We start from the raw sequence: 18189 nt of genomic DNA on the forward strand, positions 1-18189 counted from the left end.
TGTTCTTGAAAGGATGTTTGAGACCTTCTATGTGAATAACTAAAGCTGCTAAAATATTAAAAGAAAAAAAACTGATTGTTACACAAAATTCATTAATTTCTTATTACTATTCTTGTACATGCCTATAGGAAAAATGGCTACAAATATTTTATTTATCAAGGCAAACCTACAAAAAATACTCCTGCATAGGACACAGGACTATTTTTTTATAATGGATTCATGAAATAGAAGGGGAGATTTTCAGTTCAAAAATAATCTGTGTAATTTATAGCATATTAACTGGAAACTGTCGTGTTGAGGATTTGTAATTTCTCAAGTTCACTGTTCTTCATTGTTTATAAAACTGTGTTGAATTTTGCCTCTATGTGGTCTTCTGAACTTATTTTAGCAAGTTTTCTAACAGTAAATAATTACTATAGTATATTTCTCTACTCTTGTGAGTGGCAATTAATTTTTACTGATTTTCATACTTTGCTTGTTAAAAACGTGTTTACATGAAACCTTGCATACTAAAACAACTAGTTCAGTAATTAATGGTGAATAAAAAGCAATTCAACAGTAAACTGTTGAAAAATATCCAACAGAATATATCTGCATATATTTAGCTTCAAATTTATACTTCATAAATGGATATAATTTAAAAAAACTGTTAGTTTAAAAAGGAAAAAAAGAGGTTATCAAAAAGCACAGAAATAAATTGAATCAAAATGCAAAGATTATATTTGAGTCAACAAGTTGGGGCTCTTAAAAAACATAAACAAACTAGGCTGTAAATATATCTATATAATTTTTTCATGCTACAGATTCCAATTTCAATTAAACTAAAATTGCCATGTACTGTTAACTCACATTCAAAATTTTATTGAAGTACCATTTTATTAAGTTATGTCAATAAGTTTGGTATCAAATTCCAGATAATTAAAAATTTAATATATATCATTTTATTAATATTAAAGCAAATATTAAAAAAAGAACAGTTCACCATGTAACACACAAAATTTAATACGTTTAATGCAGCACTGGTTCAAATTCGATCTTTGTGTTGTCCAAATACAATACAAAGTATAGATTATTATGAATTAGGAACTCAAATTATCAATGTTGACAAGATACAATGTAAGAACCTTCTAAGTTTTCTCTTTGCTGAGATATCATTATACATAATCAAACAGTGCCCCCACTCACCTCCTTCCATTTTTGAAAATGCTTACATACATCTACTACTGCCTATAACATGCAAATAACCAAATAAAAGCTCAGAATGTCCCTCACATGGTGCTCTGAGCCTTTGCAAAGTACTTACAGAGGAAACAAATGTTTTTCACCAGAGATTCAAAACTGGTAAGGTGAGTCTTTAATGAGCTCGAAATTTCTTAATTTTTTGGACCAAAATACAGCAAAGTTACTGAGCTTGATAAATTAGTGGAATTTTATGGTAATGAGTAGTAATTTATGATTTTTGGTTTGTTCAAAATTTATATAAAATGTCTAAAAAACTATTTTGTTTCACATCTGCAACATGCAAAATTTGATAAGGTTTAGCAATCAATGGCAAGTTTATTTACTGTTCTATGTTTTAAGAAAAATAACCAAAATTTAATAACTTATTTTAAATAGCAATAATGAATATTGTAACAGATTTACTATTATACATATATTTTAATACCTACATTTGTTTCAGTTTAACACATGCAACTTATATTGTTAAATGAGAATTGGGCAAGTCCCACCTGTTCTCTTAAATTTGTATATTCTCAAATGTAAGAATCACCAGCATGTGTTTTACATTGTTACCAAGTGAATTTGAGAATTCCTCCTAAAGATTATAAATTGAAAAGGCAAGAAACAAAAGTATGTTTTTGGGTCATTACAGTCAGTATACTATAAGCTTCAGGAAGATATAATTGTGATAAGCACTTGTTAATAGAAAAACTACAAATATTTGACTAAGAACATTTATAGATTTCACACACTACAAACCATTCAGCTTCAAAGAACTAACTTTGGATGTTAGTATTTTACAAGGACATTAGATATCCAGTGTCTGTGAAAAGTAAGCTTGTAAACCAGGTTAAACAAGAATACAGCTAGATAGTATTCCCATCAAGTAACGTGTTTTTGTGTACCAACACAAAAGTAACTTGCATCCCATTAACCATCAACAAATATTCAGTTCCACATCAGATAAAAGGACTTAATATTGTTTATAAGTTTGTAAAACTTTAGCATATAAATTATAGTTAATTCTCTCTCCATGAAGCATCAATAAAAGATTCAGTTCCAAACCAGATAGAAGACTAAGAATAGTTTGAAAGTTTATAAAACTCTTGTATATAAACCATTACTATAAACTTTATTATTATTTGTATATTAAAATATATTTGAATTAAGCAAGGAATTTGTGTGTATCAATTTTGCTGGCAAATATAAATTTGATATATACCAACATTCAAGTAACTTCTAAAATAAATTTAAAATTTCTGGCTATTTGAAGTTGTATTACACAAAGTACATAGCATAATAAGTCAGAGGCTCATCCAAGATAAATTATATTATGTAACAAAGCACATAAATGATGTATTAAAACTGAAATGTGACAGTTTCAAAAAATAATAGTTCACTTAAACACAGCCATGACAGGTTACTCTGTAAAGTCAGTTTTACACTGTTCGATATGATACTGCATCATTGTATCTTCTGTAATGTTTGCCAAACACAGCTGAAAGGTCAAAATGATAAAAATATATATATAAATGCATAATGTTATGAGATTTAAGTTATTTTGACTAAACACCTGTTATTTCATTCTATAATTTGTAGCTATTCTAGAATGAAAAAAAAATTCATTTCCTGCTTTTTTATGGTGGTTACAAGATTGGTCAAATTTACCAAACCCATCAAAAATTGTGTTTGTGAAAATAACATAAAGGTTTTTCTTAAAGAACACTTAATAATTATCTGGAGGTTAAGATTTCACATTAGAAAATTTTCTAATGTACTGAAATATTTTCAATCTTAAAATCAAAATCACTTTGCATGTTTGATAGTTAAGATGCAGAAAGAAGACAACTGAGAAATTTAAAATCTATTACAACTTAATTTAAAAAAAAATTATATCATATGTATAAAGCCTTATAAATGTTTACTGATAATCTGCCACATTTCACGAACATATGCTTAGTAATTTAAGTTCTATCATGAAAACTAATAAACACAAATGGTTACAAGGTTGGTCCCAGGGACCAAGGCCATTTTGAGGGAATTAATAAATTCAAGTGGACAGCTTCCTTTAACACTCCTACGAAAAGTGGGGCCTAATAGGCCCCAGAGCAACTTGAAAGGTTATTAATATTAGGCTAATAATTTTGTATTTAAATGAAATTGCCATTTAAATCCATTAAGGAATGGATTAACGAGATTCCCACTGTCCCTATCTACTATCTAGCGAAACCACAGCCAGGGGAACGGGCTTGGAGAAATCAGGACTAGAAACGTCTTTTCGTAGGAGTGTTAAAAATGTACATCGAGTCTGCTTCAACTTAATAGTCACATTCTTGCCATTTTATGACATCTGCAAAGTTGTCATCTGTCAACAAATGAGCATTTCATGTAGAGTATGGATAAAATACTTAGCCAAGTCTTTCCAAATTTTTTTACAAGTTTGATTAAGGTCTCTTTCTTCCATACATTATTCTGCAACTATGCTCTGGATACTTCTGGTGTGTCACAAACAACTTGTTGGATAAGGCAGCTTGATGAACATTATGGTTCTCAGCTAGAAGATGACTTAGCTATGTCAAAAAGTGGTTCTTTTAAATGGGAATCAAGATGAATGGCTTTTTTTTTTATTATTACACCTGTTAATTCTTGAGATTTATTTTGAAGTTAGCCTGGTATTTCTTCCACATTATCTTTAGATCATAGTCCATAGGTTTCTCTACTGGTCAATGTTAAGTCACATTAAAACAGGTATTTTTAAATATGAACAACATGTCTTCCCTATGAAACTAATTATGGAAATAATTTCAAAGTCATCTGTGTAAACTTCTGATGTACCTTTCCATCATAATCCATTGCTTTCTTTATTGGCCAGCAATAATGAATTGACCAGTTAATTCTGGTTCTCATGACTGAAGTAGTTTAGGAAAGACTTGTAGTCACAAATGGTACAGCAGTATTGGTAATAGGTGTATACCAAATAGATTCTCCTATTCCATATTTTGCAATAAATTATGTTTTATGATGGAATTTTTTTCATATATGAAGAAATGTGTGACTGGTTTAGAAATTGTTAATGCAAAGATTTTAATAACATTTTTGTTGCTTCCAATCTGTTCTCATTTCCATTTTTTTAAACATCTAAAATAGATATCAAATCTCATTTTGTGATGTCATTTTGAGAAACAAGCCAAAATTTAGCTAGAGTTTTATTTATCTTCCCCAAAATAATCATAGTTTTGACAATAATATTGTGATATATTCTATCACTGAACAAGTTTTTTGGGTTATCTAGTTAAAATGCCAAATCCAATCTAGGTAATGATAATGAGAACTTATTAATTTATTTCTTTAATAACATTTACTACAGGTTATATTCACTTTGACACAACTTGTAGACCTAATTTCACAAACTTTCTTCATTTGATCACATGACCTAAAAAAGTATGTAGTTATGAAGTGTTTTCAGTAAGAAGCTGCTGATGACTCTATTAAGCATCTTTTAATTATTTAAATATGAGCCACTGTAATTATTTATTAATTTCAAACTTTTCAACAGAAATTCTGATACTAATATAGGCCTAATACACAAATAATGTTTAATGGAAATATACTTTGACAGACAGAAAACAAATCTGACTTGGAAGTTTATACAAGAACTAACTCTTGCTGAATATCTTTACTCATTTAACATCTACTTGATCATTTACAGTGATTAATTCATTGAATGACACTAACAGCTTACAACAATATTAAATATAACAGTGAATAGTAAGATTACGAGTAGGTAGAGATTAGTAAAAGTTACAGACATCAAGAATGATTATAGTAGGTAGGGTAGATTTGTTTTTAAATATATTACATGATACTAGCATACCTTAAAATTGAGAAGGTTTTTCTTGCATTTACTAAATCAAGAACTTACACAGTCACAGGTCAAAAGCCATGCTATCGTATTTGTTGACTTGCATTCACAATTTTGTTGAACTACAATTTCATGAATTTATGTCAATACATTTGGTATCAGATTGTAGATCATAGTTTAAATTTTAGCATTTTATTTATATATATATATATATATAGGGTAATTTCTCAATTTAAAAGTAAATATTGAAAAACAATGATTGATTTTTGTGAATGACATAGTATGTTCAATGCAGTACTGGTTCAAATTAGATGTTTGTGATGTTAAAATACTTAGTATATAGTTTCATACAAATTATGAACTGAAATTACCAACACTGACAAGCTAGAATACAAAATAATAACATTATATATTTTCTATATGATAAGATATTACTTATGTACTGAATGAAAAAGTGCTTCAGCTCACTTTTTTCCATTTTTGGAAATATTCTCTTATATATATACTTACTTCAATCTAAGACACGAGAATAACCAATAGAAAATTAAGAATGTCCAAATAATCACTTTCCTGAGTATTTTAAAGTGCCTGGAAGCCAGCACTTTTTTTTTTTTCTCAAACTGAAATTGTTTTCTTAGAGCTAAGTACAGCTTAGTTGCTAAGCTTGATACATTATACTGAAATACAGTGGTACCTCGGTTCTCGAATGACTCCCTTCTCGAACAATTCATTTTTCAAACATATTGTTTGAGAAAAAAATGTCTCGGTGGTTGAACATAAACTCAGTTCCCGTTTCAGGAACCAAGCTGTCGTGACCCGAACCCCCAAACGACCCTTTTACGATTTTCGGCCCATCCCAAATTTGCCCAAAACATTTTACCCGCACCTGTCACTCTTTTTCTTTGTTGTTTTTTTTTTCTAAATATTCTGATTAAATAAGTCACCATGGGGTCAAAGAAGGTTAATGAAAGCAGCAAACCAAAAAGAAAAGTTGATAGAGCCACAATGGAGGTGAAAAAAGATCTCGTAGCGAAGTATGAGAGTGGTGTTCACATGTCTGACCTTGCTACACAGTTTGGTATGGCAAAGTCTACAGTCTGCACCATACTGAAAAATAAAAAGGTCATCAATGGAGCTGATGTTGCAAAAGGAGTGACAGCACTTACAAAACAAAGATCACAAACAATGTAAGAGGTAGAAAAACTGTTGTTGATTTGGATAAATGAAAAACAGCTGGTTATAGCATTTCTGAGACCATCATTTGTAAGAAAGCAAAGCAATTTTATGCTGACTTCCTGAAAAATACTCCTGGAACAAGTGCTGATACAAGTGATGCCTTTAAGTTAGTAAGGGGTGGTTTGAAAAATTTAGGAAGAAAAGTGGCACACATAGTGTGGTGAGACATGAGGAGGGTGCCAGTTCTAACATAGACACTGCTGATAAATTTGTTAGGGAATTTAAGGACAATGTAGAAGCTGAGGGTTTTATACCCAACAAGTGTTCAACTGTGATGAGACTGGAAGAAAATGCCAAAAGGACCTACATCACCAAGGAGGAGAAGTCACTGCTAGGACACAAGCCAATGAAGGACAGGCTAACTCTATGTAGTGTAGTAATGCAAGTGGGGACTTAAAACTTAAGCCTTTGCTTGTGTACCATTCTGAGAATCCGAGGGTTTTTAAGAAAAATAATGTCCTGAAAAGTAAACTAAATGTCATGTGGAGGGCTAATAGTAAAACATGAGTAACCAGGCAATTTTTTATGGAGTGGGTCCATGAAGTGTTTGCCCCAAGTGTAAAGAATTACTTCACGGGAAAACAGTTGTCACTCAAGACCTTTCTTGTGATGGACAATGCACCTGCTCACCCATCAGGCTTGGAGGACGGGTTGGTGGAGGAGTACAGTTTCATTACAGTGAAGCTCTTGCCCCCTAACACGACTCCTCTCATTCAGTCCATGTACCAGCAGGTCATATTGAACTTTAAGAAACTCTACACCAAAGCACTGTTTCAAAAGTGCTTTGAAGTGACCTCTGGCACAGAGTCAACCCTCAGAGAGTTCTGGAAATATTACTTTAATATCCTCCATTGATTGAGGATCATAGACAAAGCCTGGAGGGAAGTGTCTTTGAGGACCATGAACTCAGCCTGGAGGAATTGTGGCAAGACTCAGTAGCAGATAGAGACTTTATACGCTTTGAGACCGAGCCATTTGTCAAGGATATTGTCCCACTAGGCAGGTGAGTGGTGATGATGTGGAGGAGTTGGTGGAAGATCACAACACTGAGCTCACCATGGAAGAACTCCAAGACCTTCAGAAGAAGCACAACAGAAGGCAACTGTGGAAGTGTCTTCAGATGAGGAGGTGGAAATGGAGGATGTTCCTAGTTCACTAATCAAGTAAATGTGTGGAAAATGGGGAGAGTTGCAAAGTTTTGTGGAAAAATTTCATGCTGACAAAGCTGTAGAAAACTGTAGCATAAAACCTTTTCAATAACAATGCCATGTCTTCAGAAACATTTTAAAATGCAGGCAGAAACAAACCTCATTAGACAAATTTTTAGTGAGAAATAGGTCCAGCGAGTCTCAAACAGGTTGTAACAGTGCAAAGAAACAGAAAAGAGAAAGAACCCCAGAAGGAGAGTTACCTGATGTTTTTATGGAAGATGACTGCCCTTCCAAACTATAATAACCCTCCTTCTCTCCACGTTCCTCACCATCTTTCACTTATGCCATCACCTCTCATCAGCACAGGTAAAGTGCAGTTAAATTTTCATTTATTGTTTTTTAGTGTGTTTATAGTTTTTGTGGTTGACTTTATGCATGTAAGTATTATTATACAGGTATAAATAACCAGTATTTTTACTTAAAATGCTTCATAATGCATACTTTTTAGAGGTCTATAACGGATTAATTTAATTTACAGTATTTCTTATAGGAAAAATTGATTCGGTTTTCAAATAGCCTTCTCGAACAGATTAACTTCAAGAACTGAAGTACCACTGTAGTCATGATTTCTTAGGTATTTCAAATGTATATATAAAACCTAAAAAAATTTGTTTCACATCCTCTATGTGCAAAATTTGAAAAGGCTTAGCAAATGAGTACAAAAGTTGTCATAGCTGGAAGATAAATTGTTTGCTACATATATTTAGTGTTCTATGTTTTAAGAAAAATAAGTTTAAGAATTTATTTGTAAATACTAACAATCTTTGTACATATATAATGCAAAATAATTTAAATGTGACTATATTTTACGAAATATTAGTCCACTAAAACACAGTCAAAATAGGTCACTTCATAAAAACTAAAGGCTAGTTATATATTATTGTTTTTGTTATAATTTGAGGTCATTCGATAACGAAAAAAGCAAAAGTTATTTATTTCATTTTTTTTAAAAGGTAGTTAAAACCAGTCAAATTTACATACTCCACTTTGTTAAGGTAGAGAAAATAACAGACAAAATAGTCTTACACTATACAGAAATTATACTTAAGATTCCTGGGATTAAAAATAATTTTAATCATAACATGAAAATCACTTCACACTTGGACTAGTAGCAAAACAAATACACAGATTTAAACTTGTCTAGTCCTGAGTGAATGCATCTACTGCTAATGCTTGACAATGAGGGAGGTATTGTAAACCAAACCATATGCATTTGAAAATTCCAATGAGTTACAAAGGCATTGATCATTGGAGCAAATCCAAGGAAAAAATCTTTGTAATGTATCATCCATTCCATCAGAAGAATCAGGTGCAGTCATGTTGAGATCTGCAATTAAATTCATAATTCCTGAAATATAGCATGCAATACATTGAGAATGAGTCCAATAAGGAAGATCCAGGGTATAAAATCAAAGGTCTCAACAACGTGTGCCTGTAAACAAGAAATCTGAAATACAACTGTGGAATTGTCAAAATATATCATGACAATTTTTTCCCTTAAAAGAGACAGACCTTGAACCACTGTCCAATGTACCACAACAAGTTTGAGAACATTGACATGAGAAGTGAACTCATCTTCTATTGAAGTATCCTGGAATATCAATGTTGAAGATAATCTCCCTATCCCTGAAGAGATGGACTTTGGGATGAGATGGAAGAATGGGTGCCCCATTAATAGTGTTACTTCAATCTAACCATCATTTGCAATTAACAAAGTTGCATGTAAGTAATGAGACAATGATCCAAAGGATTAAAATGCACAATCCATTGGTTGTGCAGTGACCACTGATGGGACCTCATATGTGCTCAACCCAAAGGAATGATAGGTTGGTTGGATGATTTGGTGTTTCATGGCACAAAGCAGCTAGGCTATCTGCATCAAACATCTGGTAAAAAAGTTAAAATCAAAGTAAAACAAAACAAAGTTTCAAAAAACATAAATAGCATAAAACCAATGTTTACATTTATTCTACAATGTTAAGAGAAAAACTACAGTAATACAAGTTGTAAAGGACTTTCTGCAGCATAACTGTAATTATCATAACTCACCAGGAAGACTAACAGGTAAGTACAAAAAACACCGCCTGTCACCTGAAGCTGTCCTTTCCAGTCCTGGTTTCGAGTTATTTAATGTCACAGCCATTTTCTAATTTCAAATCGAACTAGATGGACTGTGATTCTTAGAAGAGAATCACATTAAAAAAGGTCAAATGTATAAATTAAAGAACTTAAATGGCCTTTCAAAAACTAAAAACATTTCCAAGGTGGACAGTGTTGCCATCACCAATAACACTGTCTAATGTTATGGACAAATCTTGGGACAGAACATGTTTAAAATAGTGCCATCGTTGAGAGACATTAAGAAGGCAAGACAGTAAAATGTGCCTTATTGTGACCCGAGTGTTACATGGACAACACTTTGGTGCATTAGTCCCAGATAAAAGAAAATGATGAGTTCAAAAAACTGTAACAAATAAGTAGTCCAGTTAGAACAACTTCCTCTTTCCAATCCTTACTGAAGCAAGACAGCCAAATATAGGGTTTTATTTGAAAAAGCTTGTTTTCACGTTTCTCACTCCTAGTCGACTGCCAGCTGAATACAGGACCATAGTCCATGTATGGAACATGCACAGCAATGATAGTGCCAGAGCATAGATTTAGCTGTGGTGTCAGCAAGCTCGTTCCTGCAAATACCAACGTGGCCCGGTATCCAGAAAAACTCAATAGAAGTAAATGTTAAAGAGAAATAGGCCAGTTGGTTTTGAATATCGGTGAGAACAGGGTGTGAACTAACGTAAAGCAATTCCAGGGCCAGTAGAGAACAATGCAAGTAAGTATAAATAGTGCAGTTTCAGTACTGCTTAGCTTCTATGTGGTGCAAGCAAGAGAAATGGTGTACAGTTCAGCAGTGAACACAGAAGCTGTAGAGGGCATTTTTGCGCACAACAAACCATGGCAGAGCCCACACAGACACCTGATTCTGAACTATCTGTATAAATAGCAATGGAAGAATGGTTTGAAAGATGTTCAGCAAATAACAGACACTATTTCCAATTGGGAGTGTCTACTTTTCTCAGATGACTTAAAGATAGGTCACATCTGGGGACTGTAAAAAGCCATGTTATCCAACTGCACATGGATACAAAGACCAAAAGGAGCAATGGCAGATCATTTGTTCTGATAAAGTATGGCTTACAAGGAAAAAAAACACAACCCCAGGTGGGATGCTTTGGTAAGGAATGAAGTTTTCAAGCATATAGTAAAGACAGTTGCAAATGGCAGAGGTGCAAAGAAGGTTCATGAGACTATGTAGAAGTTATGAACTGGAGAAGTGCAGAAAGCCCCAGTGCAAAGCCTAAGTTCTTGATGATGAATGGGGTCTAGCATCTTTAAGGCAGAGCCATAGACCAGTGATCCATAGTTGTGTTTTGACTGAATAAGAGCACAATATATCTTTAGCATAGAACATCAGTCCACTCCCCAAGTGGTGGAAGAGAGGACATGGAGGATGTTTAGTGCTCTTGTACATTTGACCTGTAGCTGCTTGTTGTGTGGCATAAAGGTCAGCTTACAGTCAAAGATAAGCCCCAAGAACTTTCTCTCAGGGACCACAGGCAGCATAATTTCACAAATACAAAGTTCAGGATCAGGGCGAATACCCCATTGGCAGCAAAAATGCATGCAAATGGTTTTAGAAAGAGAGAAGCTAAAGCCATTTGCTGTGGTCCACTTCAGTAAACGATTGAAAGAAGTCTGTAGCTGCTGCTCAATATACCTCATGTTTGATGACTGACATGAGATGTAAATGTCGTCAACATTTGCAACAGTGAGAAGGAGTTGTTCAGTGATGGTATTAATCTTTATACTGAAAAGTGCGACACTCAAAACACAGCCCTGAAGGGCTCCAAGTTCCGGTAGAAAAGAACAGGAAAGTGTTGAACCCACATGAATTTGGAATCTCCTGTCCATTAAAACATTTTTAATAAAAATGGGCAAATGGCCACATCATCCATATATAAGGAAGTCTCACAAAACACCATACCTCCATGTTATATCATAAGCCTTCTTAATGTCAAAAAGTATTGATACAAGATGTTGTCATTTGAGAAAGGCTTCTCTGATTGATGTTTCAAGTCAAATCAGGTGGTCCACGGTGAAGAGTTGTCATTGGAATCCACACTGGATGGGCAAGAAGAGGTTGTTTGATTCGAGGAACCAAACAAGACAAGCATTGATTATCCTCTCTAAGGTCTTAAAGAGACAACTCATTGAAGCAATAGAACAGTAGTTTGAAGGAATCTTAGGATCCTTCCTAGGCTTACAGAAAGGTAGGACAATAGCCCAGCACCAGGCATCAGGAATAACATACTCCTGCCAGATCTGATTAAAAACAATCAAAAGAACAGCAAGAGACAGATGGAGCAGCATTTCATAGTGTACATCATCAGGTCCAACTGATGTACTGCCACACCGATGAACTGCCAGTTTGACTTCCACCAGTGTAAATGGACAATTATAGTCATAGAGACAATCAGCTTGAAAGGAAAAAGGTGATCACTCTGCCTGATTCTTGATGGCTAAGGTGGAGGAAGAAGCAGAAGTGCAAGATACCCAGAAAAAGCTTTCACCTAGAGTATCGGTAATGCTCAGGGTATCAGCTACTTCCTGGCCATCAGATAGCAAGGTCGAGAGGGGGACAGAATTATATTGCCCACTGACCTTTCAAATTGTGTCCCATATGACTTTGGAATTGGTGGTAGAAGATATGCTGGTTGTGAACTTAATCCATGATTCCTTCTGGCCTTGCCGTCTTACCCATCAAGCATGTGCACAGGCCTGTTGGAAAGATATGCAGTGCGAAAGTGTGGTATACCTACAAAAAGTATCCCAGGCCTGTTGTTGAACCTTCTGTGCCATGTGGCAGTCAGGATTCCACCATGGACGAGGATATCGTGGAAAACATGTCGAAGTTTTAAGGAATACATTGAGCAGCTGCTTGTATAATACAGTCAGTTACTGCTGCCACACAATTATCTATTGTTAGCTTACAAACAATGGCAGGATCAAGTTCTGCAAGAGCAGTGAAAGAGGGCCAGTTTGCATGATCCAGCTTCCACTGGGGTCTGTGGTTCAAGTGGCATCAACGATGGCCAGTCTCTCTCAAAATTATAGAAAAATGATCACTGCCTTGTGGATTATCATCAACCCTCCATGAAAAATGGGAGAATAGTGAAAGGGAGCAACTTGAGAGATCAATAGCAGTAAAGAACTGGCTAGACTACAGGAGTTCAAGGCCAAAGTAGTGTGTTAAGGTTGGACCCCTGAACCACCAGGATCCTCTCCTCCCCTTCACGGGTTGCCATGAAGTAAGCACGTGGGTGGATGTTTTGATCCCAGAGGAGGTAAACTGAAAGAACAGAACCTTTTCTGGGAGGTCCCCTCACCATGTGCAGGAATCCACATCAAGGGGGAAATGATAGGTTCAAAGATGACCACATCCCCATATGAGATAATGAGCTTACTTAAATTGTTCTGCTATTTGACAGAATGAAGCCAGTTGTCTACAATAATGTGTGCAGAGGACCAAGGAATGTAGATGAAGATAAAGAAAGTCAATTTTGCAGAAGACATTAGGTGTTGATGTAAGACCAAAAAGAAGAGATCAAAACTGTAGCACCTAATCCTTGTGATGAAACCTTCAGGAAAATTCTGCTAAGGGAATGTAGAGGTACACATTAAAAAAGTCAAACTTTATAATCCAGATCCCTGGTGCAAAGTGCCATCATAAGGTGAGAAAAGAATCCATTGTTAAACAAGGAGTATCTAAAAACTGATTGAGCCAGGATAGATTGATGATTGGATGCTAGTCACTTGCTTTTTGGGTATCATGAATAAATGGGAATAAAATCCTAGAAAAATGGGATCAGCCCTTTACTGCCATTTTGACTAAACTCCCATTTGTTCTGGGAATAGAGCTCCACTTTTTCTGGATCTGATGAAGGTGATAAAAACAACAGTTTCAGCAGACATTGGGAAAGGTGATTTAAATTAAATGACCAATCCTAAAGCCAGCATTTGGAGCACCCATGGACCTCTGGTGAAAGAACTCCAAATGTCCAGGAAGTGATGTAATGATGTTCCTCTCTTCTCCCACTCTTGGGATAGAAACCTACTATTAGATCTGGGAACTGAAGGAGTGAGCCAGGAAACACTACAGACCAATACTCCCAAAAAGACAAGTAGTCAAGAATAATAAAGAATATAAATGGGCATTATCAATTTGGGGTTTTAACATCTCTGGAACTTTTAAAAAATAACATGGGGCAGAGAAAAGGACCTTCCCATAACCTTCCCTGAGAACAGAATATGGTAATCAAACTCATCCTAACAAAACATTCCTTCCTGATAAATCCCAACAACAAACCAGCCAGGAACCAAAAAAAGAATGGAAAACAACCTGAATGATGTAGACATAAGAAAAATCTCCTACTCATCCTCAGATTGCCAAAAGAGAAGATTGATGAGCTTCAGACAAAAGTTGGATTGAAGATAAATACCTCAGGACTGTCATGAGTGTAAGGTGAATACAAAAAACTGTAATTTGTTTAAAGTAATCACAAGTTTCAATATGGACACCCACAGCTCCAAAAGGATGTATCTGTGGAGAATTTAAGTATGCCACTTCTGGTGGTGATAAGCCAAAGTATGCTAATCTGATAAATGTGGGGGACAAATCATATCTACCCCATCATGTAACTGAGGAGCATAAACAGCAATATCAGGAGAAGGAAGAAAAACTAAGTAGTCAGTTGCCATCCTTTCTGCTAACAAGAAGAGTTCCCCCCTAAAACCCAAGTAACCAACTGAAGAAAATGGATTATTCAAATAACACTCTACTGAGGTTGATTTAGTAATGATAGGAGCCAGAAAAAGCAAGTCTAAGTACTCACCAGTCATTCCCGAGTAACTTACAAAAGCAACCTCAGAACCACATGATGAGACACCATTAGTCTGCATACATCACTCTGTCTTGCAACATACAATGTCACAAACAGCTTCTTTGACTTAGCAACAATGCAGAATATGTGCAGAATTAAATGGTTACCAAAATTATATTTAGAATACCAATTCAATTTAATTCTGATATCCAGGATATATAAAAAGTCCTAGTAACTGATTGAATTATTCTGTTAACAAGCATAATACTGAGTAAAAGTTTTTTTTTTCAAATCTTGGTATTCCAAAGACTAGTCTACCCCAACAAATTCACATTACATATGTCTATCAATTTCTTTACAATATGTTCCATAATGATGCAAGTAACACATCAATTGGAGCAAATACATGTGTAACTTAAACCACATCTGAATATACTTAATTTATACAATTTATAGAACACAAAGCCTGACCTTTATTAAAGGTGATAGCATGTTTAATCACAAACACTTCATGTAAATGGAAACACTGATGTAGAAGAACTGTAGCTGAAACAAGTACATGTAACAAAAATTAACTATATACTGATCATGTATTCAAGAATATGTAATTATTGAAAAAACTGAACAACATTTTAGGAAAAAATTTAGACTGTATGATCTACATTCATTCTACCTCCATCATATCAATACATATGAAAGCCAATACAATGTATTTGAGAAGGTACTGCTTATACTGTTGCTAAAATAGTTAGCTCACTCTTTTAATTTGTATGAAGCCTAATCCTGTGAACAACTTTTCATGCGAGAAATGGATTCTTGGTTAGCTTAATAAGTCTTTAAGACTTTTTTATATGTGGTATGCAAACAATTACATCACAAGAAATGATACTTTATTTCTGCACTTATTTAAAAACTTTTAATACCCATACCAAATGTCTTTAGAATATAAAATGATACTTTGACAAATTATGTATGTATATTTTACAGAAATATTTTGCATTTTGTAGAAATCAAGTATACATAAACTTTCTTAAAATGTTCTGTATATTTCCAATACATTTTGACAATTTGTCTATTGCATTTATATGGCTTCCAAGTAGATTTTTCCAAATTTTAACATTCATGTGCAGTATGACATTACATAAATAATACTTACAATTGAAGTAGGCCTATTTCAAATCTAGTGGCTTTAGCAATTGGTATTTATCATCAAAACTAAATGAAATAATCATTTACTATCAGTATCATTAAAGTTAAGACAGATTCTTAGTTTTCTTAAAATGAACATGAACTGACAAATGTACTCTTGTAAGTAAATAGTATATGTTCATAAATTTAGGCTATTTTCTGTCTATGCCCAAACAGAAGGTAAATGGAGTGCAAGGTTGTGACAGTCACATTTATGCATTCCATGGTTATAGCTTTATCTTATTTAGACACAGCAGCCATGCCCATAATCTTGGCAATCTCAAAAATTAAACTTTCTTCATTAAAACTTCACATATTAAATGCATTTCTAAAGATGGTAGAAACCTTAAGTGAAAAGTTTTCTCAAAATTTTCAATTTAACACTATAATTAAAATTCAAAGCTAACTAGGTAACAAAGAAACTATAACAAAAATATACAGTTTAAAGTTAACATAATATGACGTAAGCACATTTGTGACAACATGAATATGATGTGATATGCAATCTATTAATACATGAACCCCAGCCTCCTATTCAATACTTTCATTTTATTATAAATATCTGAAATTTGGAATAAAACAACAACAATAAAAAAATTTCAATATATACTTATCTGCAGATACGTGTGTATATATAAATATATATAACAAAACAATGCACAATTAACTGTTTACTGTATTTATAATATAAATTAAGTAATAGCAATTATGCATTTTGATAAAAGTAGTTAAATTTTGAAATTCAACAAATGTATAAATAATCAAGATTTTGAAATAAAAGTAACAACAAGAGCATGTTGAAATTGTGCGTGAAAACCCAAATACAACTTGACATCAGTCTTGGGTTTAAGAAGTTTCCAATTCCAAGTTTTAATCGTAATGATTCTTGATAGCAGAATTGTCCATAAAAGGATAAAAAAAATCAGATGCAATATATGTAGAAAAAAGAAACTAATACATACATGTATAAATTACCTTTCCAAAACATTAGTACTAATAGTAACAACACAAGTTAGTGGGCCTAGTACTAGGAACTATAGTATAACTAATTATCCAATGTAATTCACAAGTTTTAGTACAATGTTTTTAAAAGAACGTCCTTGCAAACATTATATAGTATATAATTAAATATAGAGTTGTTCCTTTCATTTTACTTTCAATATATTTCAGAATTTTGAAAAGTTTTACTAATTAAAATATTCCCTGTTTGCTATTAGTGTTATTGTGTTAATGCTATAGCCTACTGAATTATTAACTTAGTAACCATTTGTTCAATTCCAAGCTTACAAATAACAATTGTAATAAACGATACACAGGCCGTTTACATTATATAAACTAATAACCACGGAATGTGTCTGTTAACAATACAATGTGAAATGAATAAAATTAACAAAAACAGACATTTACTAAAAGATTCGACACAGAGGGATGAAATTTATATGAGAAAATTTCGCGGATTTAAGCTGCAATAAGATTTGGACGGGGGATGAGATTTTGTGGCACATCGGTTTCGTCGCCCTTCCGATACAGCTGCATCATAGGGCTGAATAGCCTATACACGAGTTATATAATGTAACCCTATTCAAAACAAATGCATATCTGAAAGTTTTATAGCATTAAAAGTTTTAACGATCTTAAAAACCTCAATCTTAAACCCCAAACTTTTCTTATTTTCAACGAAAACGTCTTGCTTAACCGCGCTTTGCCATACGTGTGCTATATTTATATCATTTATAATTGCCATCTTAACCTGGGCTAAACTTTTTCAAACTAAAGTGCATAAAGTTAAACACACCTTCACTTTCTGTCAGATTCATCTTGCAAAACCTATTTTCAAAATAATCTTAAAGTGCAAAACTAATTACTTCACATGACATTACCCACAACACTATTTTCAGAAAAGGCGCTTAAATAAGAAAGAAACTAGATTGTTGACTCTGTTTGGTGTGAATTACAGCGCCATCTAAACATGATTAACGCTTTTAGATCAGCAGTAAAATTGCAATTAGTCATTACACACATAAATATATTAAGAAAAACAATAGTTGTTGTTTTCTTGTTGTACCTTTTTGTTCTGTACTTTTACCGCCAAAATGTTGCTCACTTTGATTTTTTGCCGTGTTATTTTATCATATGAAATATTAATGCATATTACATTTTTTCGTCTGTTCGTTTTTGAATTTCGCTCAAAGCTACTCGAGGGCTATCTGCGCGAGTCGTCCCTAATTTAGCAGTGTAAGACAGCTAGTCATCACCACCCACCGCCAACTCTTGAACTACTCTTTTACCAACGAATAGTAGGATTGACCATCACATTCTAACGTCCCCACGGCTAAAAAGGCGAGCATGTTGGAGCGACGGGGATTCGAACCTGCGACCCTCAGATTACGAGTCGAACGCCTTAACCCACCTGGCCATTTAACTTCTAGTTCAATTTAAATAGAAATTTGTATGATAAAAATAAAGTAAAACTCTTAAAAAATCAGTAGATAGTCCAACGTGGCTTTGTTATAAGAAAAACACACATACAATC

General features: G+C 33.7%; 1 protein-coding gene across 6 annotated transcripts in view; it reads right to left on the reverse strand.

The window, feature by feature from the left end:
• LOC143229157 (DNA mismatch repair protein Msh2-like) overlaps positions 1-17621 on the reverse strand; it is a 146197-nt gene extending 128576 nt beyond the window's left edge. For 3 of the 6 annotated variants that reach the window (XM_076461065.1, XM_076461061.1, XM_076461060.1), the window contains exon 1: positions 17452-17607. In XM_076461065.1, the coding sequence (XP_076317180.1) occupies positions 17452-17473 (22 nt within the window). In that variant the 5' untranslated portion in view covers positions 17474-17607. Of the gene's footprint in view, positions 1-14939; positions 15011-17451 lie in introns of those variants that run through there. The other 3 variants (XM_076461062.1, XM_076461063.1, XM_076461064.1) reach the window with 3 other exon arrangements.
• Positions 17622-18189: the final 568 nt, after the last annotated feature.

Source organism: Tachypleus tridentatus, chromosome 10 (assembly GCF_004210375.1).
Source record: "Tachypleus tridentatus isolate NWPU-2018 chromosome 10, ASM421037v1, whole genome shotgun sequence".
Classification (NCBI taxonomy): domain Eukaryota; kingdom Metazoa; phylum Arthropoda; class Merostomata; order Xiphosura; family Limulidae; genus Tachypleus; species Tachypleus tridentatus.